This window comes from Bos mutus, chromosome 4 (genome assembly GCF_027580195.1).
Source record: "Bos mutus isolate GX-2022 chromosome 4, NWIPB_WYAK_1.1, whole genome shotgun sequence".
NCBI classification, from domain to species: Eukaryota; Metazoa; Chordata; class Mammalia; order Artiodactyla; family Bovidae; genus Bos; species Bos mutus.
Genome location: NC_091620.1, coordinates 21076132 through 21095650, shown reverse-complemented (window position 1 = coordinate 21095650; position 19519 = coordinate 21076132). Strand labels below are relative to the sequence as shown.

The 19519-nt window shown below is 42.6% G+C and overlaps 1 protein-coding gene and 1 non-coding gene across 4 annotated transcripts in view; both read left to right on the top strand.

The window, feature by feature from the left end:
* The first annotated feature begins 920 nt into the window (after window positions 1-920).
* On the top strand, window positions 921-993 carry TRNAR-CCU (transfer RNA arginine (anticodon CCU)). Its single transcript has one exon. It is a non-coding gene; the product is annotated as a tRNA-Arg (tRNA).
* A 488-nt stretch (window positions 994-1481) lies between these two features.
* The window catches only part of LUC7L2 (LUC7 like 2, pre-mRNA splicing factor), a 72653-nt gene continuing 54615 nt past the window's right edge, over window positions 1482-19519 (top strand). The window contains exons 1-2 of one of the 3 annotated variants that reach the window (XM_070369191.1): window positions 1482-1766; window positions 5625-5745. In XM_070369191.1, coding sequence (XP_070225292.1) covers window positions 1629-1766; window positions 5625-5745 — 259 coding nt within the window. In that variant the 5' untranslated portion in view covers window positions 1482-1628. Of the gene's footprint in view, window positions 1767-5624; window positions 5746-18022; window positions 18375-19519 lie in introns of those variants that run through there. The other 2 variants (XM_070369192.1, XM_005899759.3) reach the window with 2 other exon arrangements.

Here is a 19519-nt window from a genome sequence, read left to right as displayed (position 1 = left end):
AGAATGAGACGGTTGGATGGCATCACCGACTCAAAGGACATGCGTTCGGGAAAACTCCCGGAGTTGGAGATAGACAGGAAGGCGTGGCGTGCTGCAGTCCATGGGGTCGCAAAGAGTCGGACACGACTAAGCGACTGAACTGAACTAAACTGAAGATACAGGCAACGGTCAATTTAGGTACGGTCCAGCGGTCTTAAGTTTACTGGCAACGGGGAGCCACTGCGAGATTTTAAGCAAGGGGTAATGTCGCTGAGACTCAGAAATGAATTGTCCGATTTATGCAACTAAATAACCAAAATAAACTCCTATTTGTTTCCAATTAACTAATTCTTAATTAACTAATTCCAATTCCCTGCTGTCCCATGTTTCCCACTGAACAGCCAATTCAGAACGCAAGATAAACATTTCTAACTGGCCCCTTACCCTGCGGAAATGGCCTCAGAGTTTCAACCGGAAACAGAAAATGACCGCCAGAAACGCCACCTAATGGCAGGATGGAGGGCAAGCTACGTCCAGAAAGCCGCAAAGCCGGAAGGGGCCGGCTGTTTCCGGAGAAAACCCAACGCGACAGAAACTCTAGAGGCGAATCTAGAAGAGTCAGCCAGCGTCCCAAGAGGGTTCGGCTCCGCGACGTCGTATGTGCGCTTCAGCGCAGGCGCGGGGGCACCGCGTAGGAAACGTGTACACAAAACCGTGCGCGCGCCCGTTGTCCGTCCGGCGCATCGGTGCTGTTTTCGAGGGTAAAACCTTTGGAGCTATAACGTGGGATTTTGTTTCTTGAACTACAACTCCCAGCATGCCTCGTCCCCCTATTATTGGTACTAAGTGTGGTTTCCTAGGATAGGTTAAAAGGAAACTGACATGACGTACGAAGAAGGAAAAAAAATTGAAAACGTTGTCTGAGCGCGTTATTCACAGAAGCCCCAGTGGCCTAATGGATAAGGCATTGGCCTCCTAAGCCAGGGATTGTGGGTTCGAGTCCCATCTGGGGTGGCAAAGTTTTTGTTGCCTTTAAAATGAACTTTTCAATAAAACTTTTACCTTTTCCGCTTCTTAAACAATTATAGCGAAATATGCCAACTCGATTTTACTTTTTAAAGATGGGAAGTGTATGCGTGGTTTTTCTAGGTTTGGGGCTACATTTTGCGATAATCAATAGACTCCCATTTCCTTCTGAGCCGTAATCTCGTTAAGATTTTGGGAAAGCCGATAGGCTGAATTTTGATATCCCCTTTAGAAATAAAACAAAATCTCAAAGTTTTCTATTTTTAAGTTGACACCCACTTGCGATATGCCCTCATTTTCTCCAGGTTCAGCGGTGCTCCGTCAGCGAATGGCGTCTGACATGACGCAGTCAGGAAACGAACAAGGACCTTCTTTCTCTCCGCCAGGCTTTTTCCAGGCCATTCAGTTACACTCGGCTTTCGTTTGCTTTTCTCTTAGGAAGCCGCTCGGCGTTCGATTAATGCTGCTCGGCAGAGAAGGGAAGTGAGACATCCCACTGTCCTGCAATCGATAGGGGGAGCCTGCAGTCTGGTCCCAACCCTACCATTAAGCGGCTGGGCAGGAGGGTGAGGGAGCAGGAGGGTCGTAGGGCGCCATCCCGCAACCGACTCGGCGACTGGAAAATGGCGGCCTTAGGGTCACCGCTGCGCACTTGGCGAGGCCTTCTACGGGAGTTGCGCTACTTGAACGCGGCCACAGGCCGACCCTATCGCGACACCGCGGCCTATCGGTATCTCGTCAAAGCTTTCCGTGCACATCGGGTACGGAAGCCTGTGTCCGGGTGCTCAAGCGTCCCCTTTCCGGGGAGGGCGGGAGAGTCGCGTCTGGGCGGGACGGAGCGCGCCTGGCCTTAACCCGCAATTCTGAGGCCCAAGCTTCCTCCAGACAGACCCAGGCCCTAGGCCCTGGTCTAAGACCTAAGCCCAGGGACTAAGCAAGGACCGGCGGGAGAGCAAAGTCGTCCTGGGGTGGAGCCGTCCCTGGAGATTGCACTGGCTGTCTTTGGCCTGTGTGGATGGGAAGGTTAGAGGAAAGTGAAATGGAAGAAACAGAGGGACAAGCAGAAAGATGAGTGTAGGGTTACTAGTCACAGCATCTATCCAACACACACCTTCACTAGGAGAGCTATTCTGAGAAGCAGTTGTAGATGGAGCGAGGGATATGGGAGCTACTTGAAGAGCGTGACTATGCCGCCACTTTTAGCTGGCTCAGTGATAAAGAAGCCGCCTGCTAATTGAAGAGACGCGGGTTCAACTCCTGGGTGGGGAAGAGCCCCTGGAGGAGGAAGTGGGGGCTCATTCTTACCGGGTCCCAAAGAGTGGGACAGGACTGAGCACGCACGTTGTAGAGCTGAACTAGACACCTCTAATGAGGTGGTACTGTTGAATGTGTGATGTATGACCAAGTAACAATTTTTCCATCTGTAGCAGATAAATATGAACATCCATCAATTCAGTTCAGTTCAGTCGCTCAGTCGTGTCCGACTCTATCCATCATCCTTGGACAATTCCTTTATGAATTCTGCACTCCAGCACTCTGTTTACCACGGATAGGCAAGATGGAATGAAAGATAGTTTCTTTTTTCAAATGGGGCAACTGAGACTCAGGGACAGTTGAACTATACAAGCCCAAGTAGATTTAGAGTTACTTATCTGACTTGGAAAGAATTTGCAACCTATCTCAGAAGTTGAATAATTAGCTTGGGCTTTAGCGAAGGAAACCTGGTGTCCTTTGAACAGTGTGGAAAGGGGAGAACCATTATCTTAAACTCTTGATTGTCTGAGCCATGGAAGTTAGAATGCAAAATGTTAAAACTAAAGTTCAACTAAGTTTTGAAAGGTCACAATAGTAGGGACTAACAGGAACTTGACTAAAAATGACGAGTAAGATCCACATGGGTCTTGTCTTTTAAGAAGCTTGCATTCCACCTGAGGAGCCATTTGACCAAGGACTTAGAATAAACAAATGCTAAAGGAGTAGAGACCCCGGAGTCCTGGTATATAGAAGAGGTAGGCTTTACAGGATGGAATTTATTAAAATTTATTACCCAGGAACTTTAAGAATATTAGAGTTAGCAAGTAAGTGAGGGTTAGTAAAAGTCCAAGAAGCTGCACAACTGAAAGTCAAGAGGAGAGAGGAACTGACAGTTGAGAGCAGCTGAAGGAGTACGTCAAGGCTGTATATGTCACCCTGCTTATTTAACTTATATGCAGAGTACATCATGAGAAACGCTGGGCTGGAAGAAGCACAAGCTGGAATCAAGATTGCCAGGAGAAATATCAATAACCTCAGATATGCAGATGACACCACCCTTACGGCAGAAAGTGAAGAGGAACTAAAAAGCCTCTTGATGAAGGTGAAAGAGGAGAGTGAAAAAGTTGGCTTAAAGCTCAACATTCAGAAAACAAAGATCATGGCATCGGGTCCCATCACTTCATGGGAAATAGATGGGGAAACAGTGGAAATGGTGTCAGACTTTATTTTTTGGGGCTCCAAAATCACTGCAAATGGTGACTGCAGCCATGAAATTAAAAGACACTCCTTGGAAGGAAAGTCATGACCAACCTAGATAGCATACTCAAAAGCAGAGACATTACTTTGCCAACAAAGGTCCGTCTAGTCAAGGCTATGGTTTTTCCAGTAGTCATGTATGGATGTGAGAGTTGGACTGTGGCGAAAGCTGAGCGCTGAAGAATTGATGCTTTTGAACTGTGGTGTTGGAGAAGACTCTTGAGAGCCCCTTGGACTGCAAGGAGATCCAACCAGTCCATTCTGAAGGAGATCAGCCCTGGGAGTTCTTTGGAGGGAATGATGCTGAAGCTGAAACTCCAGTACTTTGGCCACCTCATGCAAAGAGTTGACTCATTGGAAAAGACTGATGCTGGGAGGGATTGGGGGCAGGAGGAGAAGGGGAGAGGATGAGATGGCTGGATGGCATCACTGACTCAATGGACGTGAGTCTGAGTGAACTCTGGGAGTTGGTGATGGACAGGGAGGCCTGGTGTGCTGCGATTCATGGGGTCGCAAAGAGTCGGACACAACTGAGCGACTGAACTGAACTGAAGGCTTACGGTGTGGTGGATGAAGTGGAGGAAGATAGGTAGGCAGGAATTTAAACTTTATTTTAATTGTAACAGGAAGTCACTCTAAGATTCTTAATGTGACAAGATTATAGTTTATACCTTATGGAGGCAACATTATTTGCCCTTGAGAGAGCCTTGGAAATGGCTGTGAAATCCCTTGGGAATAAATGTGAAATTCATGCTAAATATTCTAGAAACAACTCTCTGGAATGCATGAGAGGAATTGGGTATGGTTTCTATTTCCTGCTGGCTCAGAGCTAACTCAGTAATCATCTTTGCCCATTGTCTCTCCTTTCTTTAGGCTGAAGGGATTCAATTAGGGAAAGATCTCCCCTTTCTCTATAGGGGAAATACAGCTTTCTTTTTCATTAGATCTCTTGATCTCTGGTGGTTCATTTACTACGTTATATTACTGACACTTCTTTCCTCATAATTCAGGCTTAGCTGAATCAAGATTGGTTATGTGCTGTCTTATACTAATGTAGAGTTCCTATTTAAAATTCTATCAAACTAGACTTAAGAGATGAATGTTACTCTTTGTTGATGCTTAACGTTAGTGTTGATCTCATAAATTTTTAATTATAAAAGTTAAATTGAAAAAAAAAGTTAAAATAGATGAATTCTGTTTTTGAGCAGCTTATATTTTCATATATATGATCTGCAGATCTTAAATCAGACATATTAATTTTCAGATTCCAAACCTAGATATTCCAGTAAAGAAAGGTCAAAGAAAAGCATATGTAGGCAGTGGTGCCCAGAGCTTAATCCACACTTGGTCAGGGCTCCTTAAGTCATTTGAGGCTGTGCACACATCTCCCTCTCACCTTTCCTACCCCTTTATCAAGCCTCAGAACATAAAACTTGTCAAGTAAAGTCTGTGTTTTAATGTACTTAATTATGAAAGTTAATTATGACCAGCTTAGGTCATCAGAATATAGATTTTTTAAATGAAAATGTACATTGTGAGGGAGTATAATTAAGTAATATCAACATATGATTCTTATATAAAACCTTCATTTTGTTACTGGTGAAGACAAAACTATTTTTCAGACAAAATAAGTTTTTAATTTTTATTGAAAGTCATGTGCCATATTAACCAAAGTCAACAGTCACATAAAATAAAGCAGTCCTTCATTTTTTGAAGGGTAGAAAGTTCTGTATTTTATTCCTTAGGTGACATTAATGATTAGTGACCTGACTATAGTTCCCCGTCTCTGCATTAACCAACGATGGAAACTCTCTGGGCTTTAGATCCCTCATTCATTAAATGAGGATGTTGAAAGGAGGTAACTTTATTTTTCCAGTATTAAAATTTGAGGACACTCAATGAAGTGCTTCAGTGAAACTCGTAAAATTCTTCAGTTAACAGGTGCCCAAATGACAGATGTATTAAGTATACACAAACATATGTTTGTATTTCCTGTGTGCAGTTTACTTTTATTCTGGAGAATGCTTGTTTAATAATGCTCTCAATACAGTGCCCCTGTATCTGCAGCTGGGCTGTTAATAGACTATCTGACCTTGCTACTTCTCCAGGTCACCAGTGAGAAACTGTGCAGAGCCCAGCATGAGCTTCATTTCCAAGCTGCCACCTATCTCTGCCTGCTACGCAGCATTCGAGAACACGTGGCCCTTCATCAGGAATTTCATGGCAAGGGTGAGCGCTCAGTGGAGGAGTCTGCTGGCTTAGTGGGTCTCAAGTTGCCCCAGCAGCCTGGAGGGAAGGGCTGGGAGCCATGAAAATGGAGAAATTCCTTGGATGCTGTCTTCATGCAAGAGTTTACTAATTTTTGTCAATATGTATTTATCATTAAATTTTTTTTTTTAATTTAGGGGTTTTCTCTGAAATTTTGTTGACTGTTTCTCAGGGAGGTTTCATCTTTACTCTCTGAATTTACTGAAGTTCTTACACTGGGCTGATTGATGTTCTTGATTTACTTTGAAAACTCTTAGTTATTTTTCAATTTAGAAAGTAATACAGCCTATTATTAAGGAATTCAAATAGTATAGACATATAAAATAAAGCCCTCTCATCTTTTCCCTGTATCTCCCTCCCCTCTTCCAAACCCATTACCAATCCTACAATTGCTAACAGTTGGTGTGCATCCTTCTAGATGTTTCCTATGCACAAACAAATAATTATACAGATGCATGTTTTATTTAAAAATACACAAATACGACGTTAAGATCCTGGTAGGAAACAGATGGTACGTTCAAACAGGGTTATTGAGAGTTAACGACGGGATATATATGTATATGTATGTGTGTGTGTGTATATATAAAGATATGGTTTGAATTAAGGTGAACGAGACGGGCTACAACAGTGGAGAGCTAGTGCCTCCCTAGGCCTGACCCTTAGGTAATGAGAACACAGCCACCACTCAAGTACAAGCTGCGGAAAGACCAAGGAGAGGGTGATGGATTGAGAACACTGACTTCTCTCCCCTCTGCCTTCTACCCTTCGTGTCAAATTGCTCTTCCTCTTGAATTCTTTATCAAGGTGAAGGACTCTACCATGCACTTGGCTGAAAAAGTCAAGAACTTGGGCTTCATTCTGTATTTCTCTTTCTTCTCACTCTCCACATCCAATCAATAAGTTTGGAGTGAAAAACAGTTCTGCAAGAACTGTTAGCATCACTATCTCTGTCCTAGTTGAAGCACTGGAAATCAATGGGCTGAACTATTAAAGTAGACTCCTAAATGTTTCCTTTGCCTCTAACATCCTGAATTCCTTAAATAAAAATTCTCCCTGAACTACCAATAATTCTTTACCTGTGCCCGCTTTGTGGTATATGTCAGTTTCTTCTGGTATAATCGTAGACATATAACCTCTTTTTCCCTGAACTACCAGCTCCTTTACAGTAAGGAAGACACCTCTTTCATTTTTGTATTCTGTAAAGCGTCTTCCACAGTGACTTACATAGACAGTTATTCAGTATTTTGAATGCACGGCTCAATTCTACTCACTAGGAGTACAACCTAAACACTCACTCGTAAAGTACTTCAAAACATCTTTTTCTTCTAAGAGATTAACATTAAAATAACAGTATTGAGAGTCAAACCAAGCATCTATTCAACTGAACAGATCAAAAAAGTAAAAATGTTTAATATCCTATCTCCCCTGTTTTATTTCATATATGCATGTGTGCTCTGTTGCCTCAGTCGTGTCTGACTTTGTGACCCCATGGACTGTAGCCCGCCAGGCTCCTCTGTTCATGGGATTCTCCAGGCAAGAATACTGGAGTGGGTTGCCATTTCCTCCTCCAGGGGATCTTCCCTACCTAGGGATTAAATCTGCGTCTCTTCCATCTCCTTGCCCTGGTAGGTGGGTTCTTTATCACTAGTGCCACCTGGGTATATTATTATCTGAAGATGTTTTACTTTACTAAGATGAAGAAAGCAAAAGGATTAAGATAGACCAATCTTTTGATTGCTTTTGTTATATACCCAGCAGCTGTATATAATTTTTTTTTTTTTTTTTTTGGTTACGTGGCTTGTGGGATCTCAGTTCCCCGACCAGGGATTGAACCCAACACAGCAGTGAAAATGCCAAGTCTTAACCACTGAACTGCCAGGGAATTCCCATAGCATTTTTAAAGAATGAGATTTGAGGCAGAATTGCATAACAGGGTGGTTGTTTAGTCAGTAAGTCCTATCCAACTCCTTTTCAGCCCCATGGACTGTAACTTACCAAGCTTCTCTCCATGGGGTTTCCCAGGCAAGAATACTGAAGTGGGTAGCCATTTCCTTTTCCAGGGGATCTTCCCAACCCAGGAATCAACTTGTCTCTCTTGCTTGGCAGGTGGATTCTTTACCACTCAGCCCCAAGCCCTGAATAGCAGGATAAGAAATACTTACTATGGGTTTGAAATCATATAGTATACATGCTCAGTCACTTCAATTGTGTCCTACTCCTTGCGACCCCATAGACTAGCCTGCCGGGCTTCTCTGTCCATGAGATTCTCCAGGCAAGAATACTGGAGTGGGTTGCCATGCCCTCCTCCAGGGGATCTTCCTGACCCAGGGGTTGAACCCACATCTTCGGCTCCTGCACTGCAGGCAGATTCTTCACTGCTGAACCACCAAAGAAGCCTGAAATACAGACGTAGGCTTTAATCCCACCTTTATAATTTACCACCTTTATAATGTGCGTGATCTTGGCTAGGTTAATTGACCTGGGCTTGTTCCCTCTTCTGTAGAATGAGAATGCCAACAAGGTAGTTATAACAAATGAGAATAATACTTACATAAAACATTTGCACAGTACCTAAGTGCTTGACAAAGAAAATCTTGTGTTCATCTCAAACCACTGCACCCTTATTCTTTTATCACGAACCCTTCTCTAAGCCCTGGAGAAGGAAGTGGCAACCTGTTCCAGTATTCTTACCTGGGAAATCCCATGGACAGAGGAGCCTGGCAAGCTACAGTCCATGGGGTCAAAAGTCAGACAGGACTTAGCAACTAAACAACTTCTCTAAGCCCTATTGCTACCAGTCTTCTGAAATAAATTATTTCCCATGGTTTAAATGATTTGCTTAGGCCATTTCTGTCCATATATAACCAACCTGTACCTCTTATCAGTGGTCTTACTATCCAGAATTAACTGAACTCAACATTTGGAAGGAACCGATTGTGGAATATGAATTGTATTGGCGATAACCTTTCTATACTTGGAATGTCCCAAAACTAGGGACTCCTGAGGTTTGGGCACTTGTTAGCTCACTATTCTAATTTCTGATGTGGTACGTGCTTTATCATATTCCTTCACTTTAGTGTCTCTTACCTGCTATGCTTTAACTGCTTCCTTTCACTGAATTTTATTAGTATTTAAATATGCTCCAGGCTCTTCCATCTAAAAGCAACTATAATTGACTCTTGAACAATTTGGAGGATTAGGGGCACTGACCCTCCACTCAGAACTCTGAGTATAACTACAGTTGGCCCTCCATGGTTCTGCATCTGTGGATTCAGCCAACTACAGATCCGGTAGTACTTTAGTATTTCCCATTGAAAAAAGTCCAGGTGTAAGTGGACCAGCACAGTTCAAACACCTGTCATTCAAGGCTCAGTTGTAGTCGGCTTTATCTCAAATATTTCTTCAGCTGCTCTCTTCTAACTTGTTCCTCTTTGCAAACGAATGTATTCAATGAATTGAATGTATTCAGTGAATTGAATGAATTTTCATTCTCTACATTAAAATTTTTTATTATTTATTTTTGGCTGTGCTGAGTCTTTGTTGCTGCATGTGGGCTTTCTCTAGTTGTGGCAAATGGGAGCTGCTCTCTGGTTGTCTGCGTGCTTCTCACTGCAGTGGCTTCTCTTGGAGCAGAGCACAGGCCTTTAGTAGTTGTTGCGCTTGGGCTTGTCTCACAGTATGTGGAATCTTCCTGGGCCAGGGATCAAACCTGTGTCCCCTGTATTGGCAGGCAGATTCTCAACAACTGGACCACCAGGGACGTCCTCACTTTCTATATTTTTTAAACTTGTAAAATAAGTTGTATTGAGGTATAATTTACATATAATAAATACGCAGGTCAACAAATAATGACAAATGAATGCACCTGTGGATTAACCACCCCAGTAAAGCCATATAATATTTTCACCACCCCTCAAAGTTCCCCTATGCCCCTTTGCAGACATCCCTCCTTCCCCACACCTGGTCCCAGGCAACCACTGACCTGCTTGTTGTCACAGTAGATTAATTTGGCCTGTTCAAGTATTTAATACAAATGCAGTCATAATATGTATGTACTGTTTTTAAGTTGGCTTCTTTGGCTCAGCAGACAGATTCTGAAGTTAATTATCTATGTTGTCTCATGACATTTTCTATTTTTCATGGCCATTCATCCTTAATCCGCTGCAGTCTGGTTTCTCCCCTACTAGAACTGCCTTGCAAGTTTACAAATGACCTTCATCCACTAAACCCAATGGATCATTCCTTATCTTGCTGAGCTCTAAGGAGCATTTGCCACTATTAACCATTCCTTCCTTTTTTCTCTTGGCTTTCGTGATACATTTTGTTTTCTTCTCACTCGAGCCATTTGTCTTGTGTCCTCTTCTGTATATCCCTTACGTGTTGGTATTTCTTGGGTGCAGACCTAGGTCCTTAACCTCATACTCTACGTGCTTTCCCTGGTTGATCACCTCCATTTCAATGCTTTAATTACCAAGAGGCTAACTCCAGTCTGTGCCCCCCACCCCAGTCAAGTTATAAAAACCTGTATGTCCAGTGGCCAGAAACCACTACTTAGATGACTCAAAGGCATCTCAAATTCAGTGCATGTAAAATGGAACTTCCTCATTCCCCCATAAATCTCTCTGGCATTCCCTAACATTTTTACTCAATCACTCAAGTCAGAAATCTGAGTTATTCTAGACTGCTTCCTTACCTTCACATCCTCAGTTAAATAATCACTAAATTAGATTCTACCCCCTAAGAATCTTGAACCTCTATTGCTACTACCCTATTGCAGACCTACCTTATGTCTTGCATCTTTTCTCTGAAACTTTGCCATTCCTAATTGGTCTAAATTCAAATTATGCTCTTCAATCAATTAATATTCCATAATGTACAGATCTGATCTTGTCTCTCCAGCTTTTAACCCTTCAAGCTAAACTTAACAAGGTCCTCTAGGATTTGGCCCTTGCTAAATCTCTTTAGCTTCATCTCTCCTCTCTTTACATCTGACAGTCTAGCCATACAGAAATTCATTCAGTTCTAGAAGCCATGGCTCTCTTTCAACATTCTGTTGTTCCATATGCATGGAAAGTTCTTTCTCCCAACTATCCCCCACTTCTCAGACTAATTCCTATTCACTCTTTAACTCTCAGGTTAAATTTTGCTTTCTCTCTTTTTCTCCTTCTTCCTTCAACAAGGTTTTTATTTTTTTGCACGTGCTGTGTGCCAACCAGGGGTTGAACCCTGGGCAACAGCATTGAAAGCGCCGAGTACTAACCACTGGACCGCTAAGGTATTCCCTCAACAAGCACTTTAAAATGCCTATTATGGGGCTGACTGTGGCTTCGATATCTTCTTTTCACTCTTTAAAACCTCTGTCTTTAATAGACCAATCAAGAAGCTCACTCAGTTTAGGCTTGGTTCTTGCTATTTCGGTCAGTTCACTTGCTCAGTAGTGTCCGACTCTTTGGGACCCCATGGACTGCAGCACACCAGGCCTCCCTGTCTATCACAAATTCCCAGAGTTTACTCACACTCATGTTCAATGAGTCAGTGATGCCATCCAACCATCTCATCCTCTGCCATCCCCTTCTCCTCCCACCTTCAATCTTTCCCAGCATCAAGGTCTTTTCAAATGAGTCAGTTCTTAGCATCAGGTGGCCAAAGTATTGGACTTTCAGCTTCAACATCAGTCCTTCCAAAGAACACCCAGGGCTGATCTCCTTTAGGAGGGACTGGTTGGATCTCCTTGAAGTCCAAGGGACTCTCAAGAGTCTTCTCTAACACCACAGTTCAAAAGTATCAATTCTTTGGCGCTCAGCTTTCTTTATAGTCCAACTCTCACATCCATACATGACTATTGGAAAAACCATAGCTTTGACTAGACGGACCTTTGTTGGTAAAGTAATGTCTCACTATTTCTCCTCTCCATAAACTTCAAATGTTTATGAATTTTGACTAGACTGTTTTTGTCTGGTTTTGAGTCAGTACTTTGGTTGTCCTTTGTATGGACAAATGTTCAGGACATAAATACAAACATAATAAGAACAAAAGGTTCACATATTAGGATTATGTGGGATGGAGAAAAAGCAGTGTAGTTTTGAACTAAAGGCAGACTAATCCAAGGCACTTTATGTTTGTAAGGTAAATTTTTAATCACTCAACTAAAAAGATATAATTTACATTGATTTTTTGGGGGGTGGGGGTCATGCTGCATACAGGATCTTAGCCCAACCAGTGCTTCCCTGAGGTGGAAGTACAAACTCAACCACTGGATCACAAGGGAATTACCCCAGAATTTGAATTTTTTAATTTGTATTTAAATTAACAGGAACATGTTTATAAAATTTGTTATTAGGTAGGTACTCATGACGAAAGAATCACTGCAATATTAAATTTTACTATATAGCCTTTATTTACTAGATTAATTTATAAATTACAATAAAATGAAGAGTTGTCTGCTCTGGATGGCTAGCAAAATGTATGCTATTTAGGTTGGTGCAAAAGTAATTGTGGTTTTGGATCATGAATTTTAAATCATTATAACTAGACTCAAACACATCTTTATTAACCAAAATAGGAACCATTACAATCAACATATTTTTGCCAACAAGAAATAAGTTTGTTTATTCCTGTGGCATAAAAATCCATGCTTCAGGATCCCATGAACTCCTGGAAAGCATTTTCTGCCTCCTGCTGGTTGTGGAAGCGTTTTCCCTGCAAAATTTGTTGAGATGCTTGAAGAAGTGGTAGTTGGTTGGCGAGAGGTCAGGTGAATATGGCAGATGAGGCAAAACTTCGTAGCCCAATTCGTAGTACTTTTGAAGCACTGGTTGTGTGATGTGCAGTTGGGCATTCTGGTGGAGAAGAACTGGGCCCTTTTTGTTGACCAATGCCAGCTGCAGGCGTTGCAGTTTCCCGTGCCTCTCATCAATGTGCTGAGCATACTTCTCGGGTGTAATGGTTTCCCAGAGATTCAAAAAGCTGTAGTGGATCAGACTGGCAGCAGACCAAACAGTGACCATGACCTTTTTTTGGTGCAAGCTTGGCTTTGGCAAGTGCTTTGGAGCTTCTTCTCAGTCCAACCACTGAGCTGGTTGTCATATAAAATCCACTTTTTGTCACATGTCACAATCTGATTAAGAAATGGTTCGTTGCTGTTGCACAGTATAAGAGAAGATGACACTTCAAAATGCCGGTTTTTAAAATTTTCGATCAGTTCATGAGGCACCCACTTATCGAGCTTTTCACCTTTCCAATTTGCTTCAAATGCCAAATGACCATAGAATGGTTGACGCTGAGTTCTTTCAGCAACTTCTTGTGTAGTTGTAAGAGGATCAGCTTTGATGATTGCTCTCAGTTGATCGTTATCAACTTCTGATGGCCAACCACTGCACTTCTCACCTTCAAGGCTCTCATCTCCCTTGCAAAACTTCTTAAACCACCACTGCACTGTATGTTCGTTAGCAGTTCCTGGGCCAAATGGGTTATTGATGTTTCAAGTTGTTGCTGCTGTTTTACAACCCATTTTGAACTCGAATTAAGAAAATTGCTCAAATTTACTTTTGGTCTAACATCATTTCCTAGTCTAAAATAAATATAAAATAAACAGCAAGTAATAAGTCATTACCAAAACAGCAAAGCAAGAAATGTGCATTAAAATAATGTATAATATAACCACATTTAAGAATGTATTCCAATATCAAACAGCAAATTTTAACAATGCAAAAACTGTAATTACTTTTGCACCAACCTTGTACCTATTCTAATTTTTAATTACCTAGTTGATGGCATGTATAGATTAAGAGTATATACTACTCTTGTAAGTTCCTGTTTCCTTATGACAACTTATTCCTAAAGGAATGGATATCATTGCTAGGATGTACACAAAGACATATTCACAGGTTTTGTTTTGTTTTTGGATAAGAGTAATACACAGTTACTAAATTTTAAAAATTAAAAAAAGTTTACAAAGAGAACAAACTTCTAATTCTGTTAATGACAGTCTAGGTAATTTAGATTAAAACTTGGTTGAACACAGCTAAAAACCATGGATGAAATATTTTAATTCTTAAAATCATTAAAGAGCTATTAAGATAAGTAGGAAATAGTAGACCAAATCTTAAAAGACAAGAACCAAGAAAAGTGCAGCACACAAAGGCACAATTTTGGCCTCAGGGCATTTGCCAATTTAGTAGCAATAGCTTCAGTTTTGGAGAAGGCAATGGCAACCCACTCCAGTACTCTTGCCTGGAAAATCCCATGGGCGGAGGAACCTGGTAGGCTGCAGTCCATGGGGTTGCTAAGAGTCTGACACGACTGAGTGACTTCATTTTTACTTTCATGCATTGGAGAAGGAAATGGCAGCCCACTCCAGTGTTCTTGCCTGGAGAATCCCAGGGATAGGGGAGCCTGGTGGGAGGCTGTCTATGGGGTTGCACAGAGTCGGACATGACTGAAGTGACTTAGCAGCAGCAGCAGCTTCAGTTTTGAAATTAACCTGCACTTTTGGTAGGATCATAGAGGTTAGGGAGGCAAAAGGCAAAGTCTCAGGCCCACCAAGGTGGGCATTCTAAGAAACCCACACTGACTTTAAACTAGGACTCTGGAGTTAACTCTCAAGGGTGAACTGGAAATAAAAAAGTCCTTGTCAGCCTTTCAGACTAGATTTTTGCCATTTTGGTATCAAGAGAAATTAAAGCATTGAATTTGTATTATGATGATCCTTGACATGTATTTCACATTACTATCAGAAAAAAAAAATAAAAATCCTCTTTGGAGAAAGACAGCATTATATCCTAAACATATTTTTTCAAGTACATGTTCAGCAGACGAAGAGAATCAGATACATAAGAAAACAAGACCCCAAAAGAGAAATCCAGGAGAAACAACAGACACAGAACCATAGGAAACTTCAGATATTATAATTAGCAAACTCAGATTACAAAACAATTATGATCACTGGGTCAAACAATAGCCAGCCTTGGGAATTTCATCAAGGAACCAGAAACCATAAAAAATTACTTAGATTTGAAAAACAACCAAATAAAAATTCTGTAACTGAAAAAATAAAGAATTCATCAGATAGGTTTAACAGCAGACTAGATACAGCTGAAGGGAGGTTAGTGAACAATAAAACTCATCAGAAAAAAAAGCATGAAGAAGGGAGCTTGGCACAACAAGGTGGAAAATGCAAAGAGAATAAAGAGATACAGAGGAAACAATGAAAACTTTATTCGGAGGTCAAGAAGTTGATGAACGACAGTATTCAAGAATAGCTAAAAATTTTCCTGAAATTGATTTAAAAAAATATGTCAGTCCACTGTTTCTAAAAGCTCAATGAATCACAAGCAGAATAAAAATAAATCCACACCTAGATAGAGTTAGCTACAGAATAATACAGGCAAAAAGAACACAATTTGAAAGCAGGCAGCCCAGCTTTCTTCGAAGGAATGACAGCCTGAGAACTGACTTCCCAGGAGCAAGGAAGGCAGCAGAATGATAGAATCTATGTGCCAAAAGAAAATAACTTTCAACCTAGAATATCCATCTAGAATTGAGAAAGGCAAGATAAAGGTCTTTTCAGATCAACAAAAATGGCAGAGTTCTCTACTAGCAAGCCAATAGGAAAGCAAACTCGGAGGCAGGGCAGGCAAGTGTCCGCAAAGAGATAGACAGTAAATATTTCAGTCTTCCAGGTCATAGGGTATGGTATCTGCCAACCACTTAACTCTGCTGTTGTAGTCTAAAGAAACTGTAGACAGTAACAAATGAACAAGCCTGACAGTATTCCAATGAAACTAGTCACAAAAATTGGCAATGGCCTGGATTTGATGAGTGAATTGTATATTGCTGACTCCTGTCCTAAAGTTTAAACATCAGACAAAAGGGAAATGATCCCAGATGGAAAGGCAGATTCCAGAAAGAAAGAAAAAGTGGTAAATAAACAAACATTGATATGAAATTTGATTTTAAAAAGCCATAACGAACTGGGAAATCCCAGGTTGCCCAGTGGTTAAGACTTCACCCTTTCACTGCTGTGGGCCCAGGTTCAATCCCTAATCGGGGAGCTAAGATCTTGCAAGCCCTGGGGTACAGCCAAAAAAAGAAAAGAAAAAAAGAAACCAAAAATCTAAACCATATGATTAACAAGTGCATTTATCTTGGGAAGAGGTTTAAATGTAGTGTTTTCTTGGTTCTCCGTATTAGCTCTCTGAGTGAAGTGTAAAGGCATTGATTAGACCTTGATACATTAAAAATGCCCCTTATAACTTCTAGAGTAACTACTAAAAGACTAAAATTTCCAAACTACCAGAAGTGGAAAAAATGAAATGATTAAAAGGCAGACAAGAAAGGAGAGAAAATTAAACCTATAACAGGTGAGATAAATAGCCAAGGGCTTTAAACTCAAGCACGTATGTAATTACATGAATATAAATGAGTAAATGCTTCAATTAAAAGGCAGTGAATATCAGATTATTAAAAAAGACAAAAACTATGTTTTCTGAAAATGAGATTTATCTAAAATGTGAGCAATCAGAAAGGTAGAAAGTAAGCGAGAGATAAGAACTAAACTCTCTTCACTAACACAAACCATTTCAATATTTTAGTGTATTTTCCTCTTAAGGATGGCGTGCTGCAGTCCATGGGGTCGGCCAGAGTCGGACACGACTGACCGACTGAACTGAAGGATACTTACTGTGCATGTAATAGTGTTAGTTGTTCAGTCGTGTCCTACTCTGACCTCATGCGCCACCAGGGACGGCCATATATAATAGTGCATTTCTCTCACACGTATTAATTTGTAAAGTTTTCTTTTACTGTAAATAGTTTCCAAAGAATGACATTCCACGTATTTGGAGTTGTTTGAATTTTCAACTTTCTGAATAACTGGTAGGAAACTATCTTTTCAGTTACTAAACACTGCGATGATTCTAAGATAGACCCAATATGCTTTCAAAGGATCTCGGGGGATATTCCCTGAAGGTGGGGCCTGTGGTTAGTTCTCAGAGCCTTCCCTCCCAAGCTGCACCGTAGGGCCGAATAAAAAGGGTGTGGTGGGGGGCACCTTGAGACCACAATTGCTATTTCATGTACATTTTTTTACTGATCTTGCTAATAAAGTTCAAAGGCAATGTATATAACACTTTAATGAAACAAAAATTTTCACCATTATTTACCTGTGTCTCCTCTTAAGGAATTATTATTTTACAATAAAAGTTAAAACATCGGGACAAGGCTCTGGGATAAGCATTTTCTGTGAGCTCATTTAGTCCTCACATACGTATAGCTTCATCGGAGGTTGAGATTTAAGGAAAAAAATCACTTAAGGTCCCACAGTTAGGAATCCGTCCACCTACGTCTGGAACGCAGGGTGATGGCTAAGCTAAACCCACAGGCTTTCTTTTCCATTGTCAAAGCTGTTGATATACCAAAAAGGCCTCATCCTTCAAATTTAGCTGTCAAATAGGGGAAAAAATTCTCTACAAAATGACCTCCTTTCCTTTCTTAGAATAGTGCTTAATTTTTATAGCTTCTAATTTAGACTAACAGCCTCCTGCTATATAAGTTACGATGATAAATCCGAATGGGTTGGATGGCCTGCTCCTAGTGTATTAATTTCAGGCGTTATTTCCTGAACCTAACTTATTCCAGTTGGGCGGCTTCAAGCCTCTCTGCATAGATTAAGGAAAATGACCCAGCTGTCAGATCTCCAGGGCTTCTTTCGTAGAGGGTCGGGTCACAATGAGAAAAGGGTTGAGTCTACATGATCACAGGCCCCTGGGCCTGTGAAAACGAGTTAATTGGTCAGGTCAATGAGTATTGTCAAGATTACGCCCATAATAGCTACTAACGGTGCTAACCTCCGTCGAAATGCCAGATATGGTTTCTACTTACTTTCGACTCTGGCTAACCCTCTGGCCCACTGGCTAACTTGGGTCTGGCTCGCCAGCACACCGTGCGGCGAAGCCCTAACGGACCCGCAGCCGGGAGAGCGAGGTTTCGCGCCCGGGGCGGATCCAGCTTGAGGCATCCGAGTCTCGCGAGATCTGGAGGTAGGGGCGGGAGAGGCCGGCGTGCACGCGCCCGAGATACGTTAGGGTGGAACCCCTCCCGTGCGGGGCGGGCGGAGCGAATACAGTTAGACGCCAGTTGGTGGAGCCCCCGCGGGAAACGACTAAGCGCGAGGAGCGTGCGCGCTCACGTCGCGGCGACGGTGGCGGCGTCAGAACTTGGAGGGGGGGCTGACGTCTTCTGGCGGGTGGCGGTGTTGGAGACGAGAGCTTGGTTAGCCGGTATTGCTTCCGTCCCAGGAACCGACGGAGAGAGAGGGAACGAGGGTCGCTTTCGGGGGCTGCTGACTTCCACGTACGCGTCGTCGTGAGGAGCCGCAGCCCGGACTCTCCTGCAACCCCTCCGGCTTCCTTTACGCACGCCTCGAGGCAGCGGCGGCAGAAACAGGCTTCCCCCACCCCTTCCCCTTGTCCCCCCCGCCCGAAAGGGCCCTTTCTGCGCCCCACCCCCGCCCGCCCGCTACGCCGCCGCCATGTCGGCGCAGGCCCAGATGCGCGCGATGCTGGACCAGTTGATGGGCACCTCCCGGGACGGTAAGTCTCTGCCAGTGCCCTGGGGGTGGGGGAAGGGATGGGGAAGGCGAGGGGAAGGGGCTCCGCGGGCGCACCTGGGCTTGTGTGTGTGGCTGAGTAAGGGGCTCCCAGATTGGTAACACGAGGTCCCGGCTCCCGTCCCATCCAATGAGGGTTGGGCAGGCGGGCCCGGGGGGCGGCGACCGAGCGGATTGGCGGGAACTGCTGCCAATGGGGTCAGGCGGGGCCTGGAGCCTGAAAGGAGAGTTTGCGCTCCGAGTGTTGACTTGGCTGGGACGGGAGCGCCCACGTCTCTCCTGCGTAGTCGGGCGGCCTGTCTTGTCGCTGGTTAGGTACCTGCGGACCGCTAAGGCCTCCGCCCCCTGAACCAATTCCTTAACCCAGAGCTGTGGGATCAGCTCTCGCCGCCGCCCTGCGGAGTATCCAGAGAACTGGTCCCCACCCTCCACTCCTTTACCTGGGTCCGGAGAAAACCTTTCCTAGAATCCAGTCCCAGAGATGAAACCACCATTCTTATGGGAAAATCTGACCCAAACCATGGTTTCCTGAAGCGGGTGTGTTCGGCCCATTTTGTGAAAAGAATGTTACGGCCTGTTTTTTCCGAGAGACCTCCATTTTGTTAGGCAATTTAATAGAAGCTTTGTTCAGTAAATATTGACGAACTTTGTATGTGCCCCGAATAGAACCATTTTGAAAATGTGCCCAGTGAAGTAGAATTGAGGGAAACAACGATGCTTTTAGGCGCTTAGGTTAGTGTTTGTACAAAGAACCACTAATGGCTGGTTATCTTTTTGTCACAGAGAATTTCTAGGTAAGATGAAATGCTGTTGCTTTTTTGATGATGGTAATTAGTAATATACTCTTTGAAATTCGAGTGAAGCCCATGCTAATATGGAGGAAGAGTCTAGTCCACTACTTTCTTAGAAACAAAGCCAATACTTGCTCATTTTTGTATGTTGCTTGTTCAGGCAAATAGTTTCATAGCCATTAAACCAATGCTTTTTTCTTGACAAGTTACTTAAGTTGTTTGATGTAAGAGAAAAGGCACACTCTTAACTTTTGAGCAGTCGCTGTTATAATTTCCTTGAGTGCTTTGCAGCAAAATGTGAGTAGATTTAAAACATTTTATTGAATTCACATGTTTT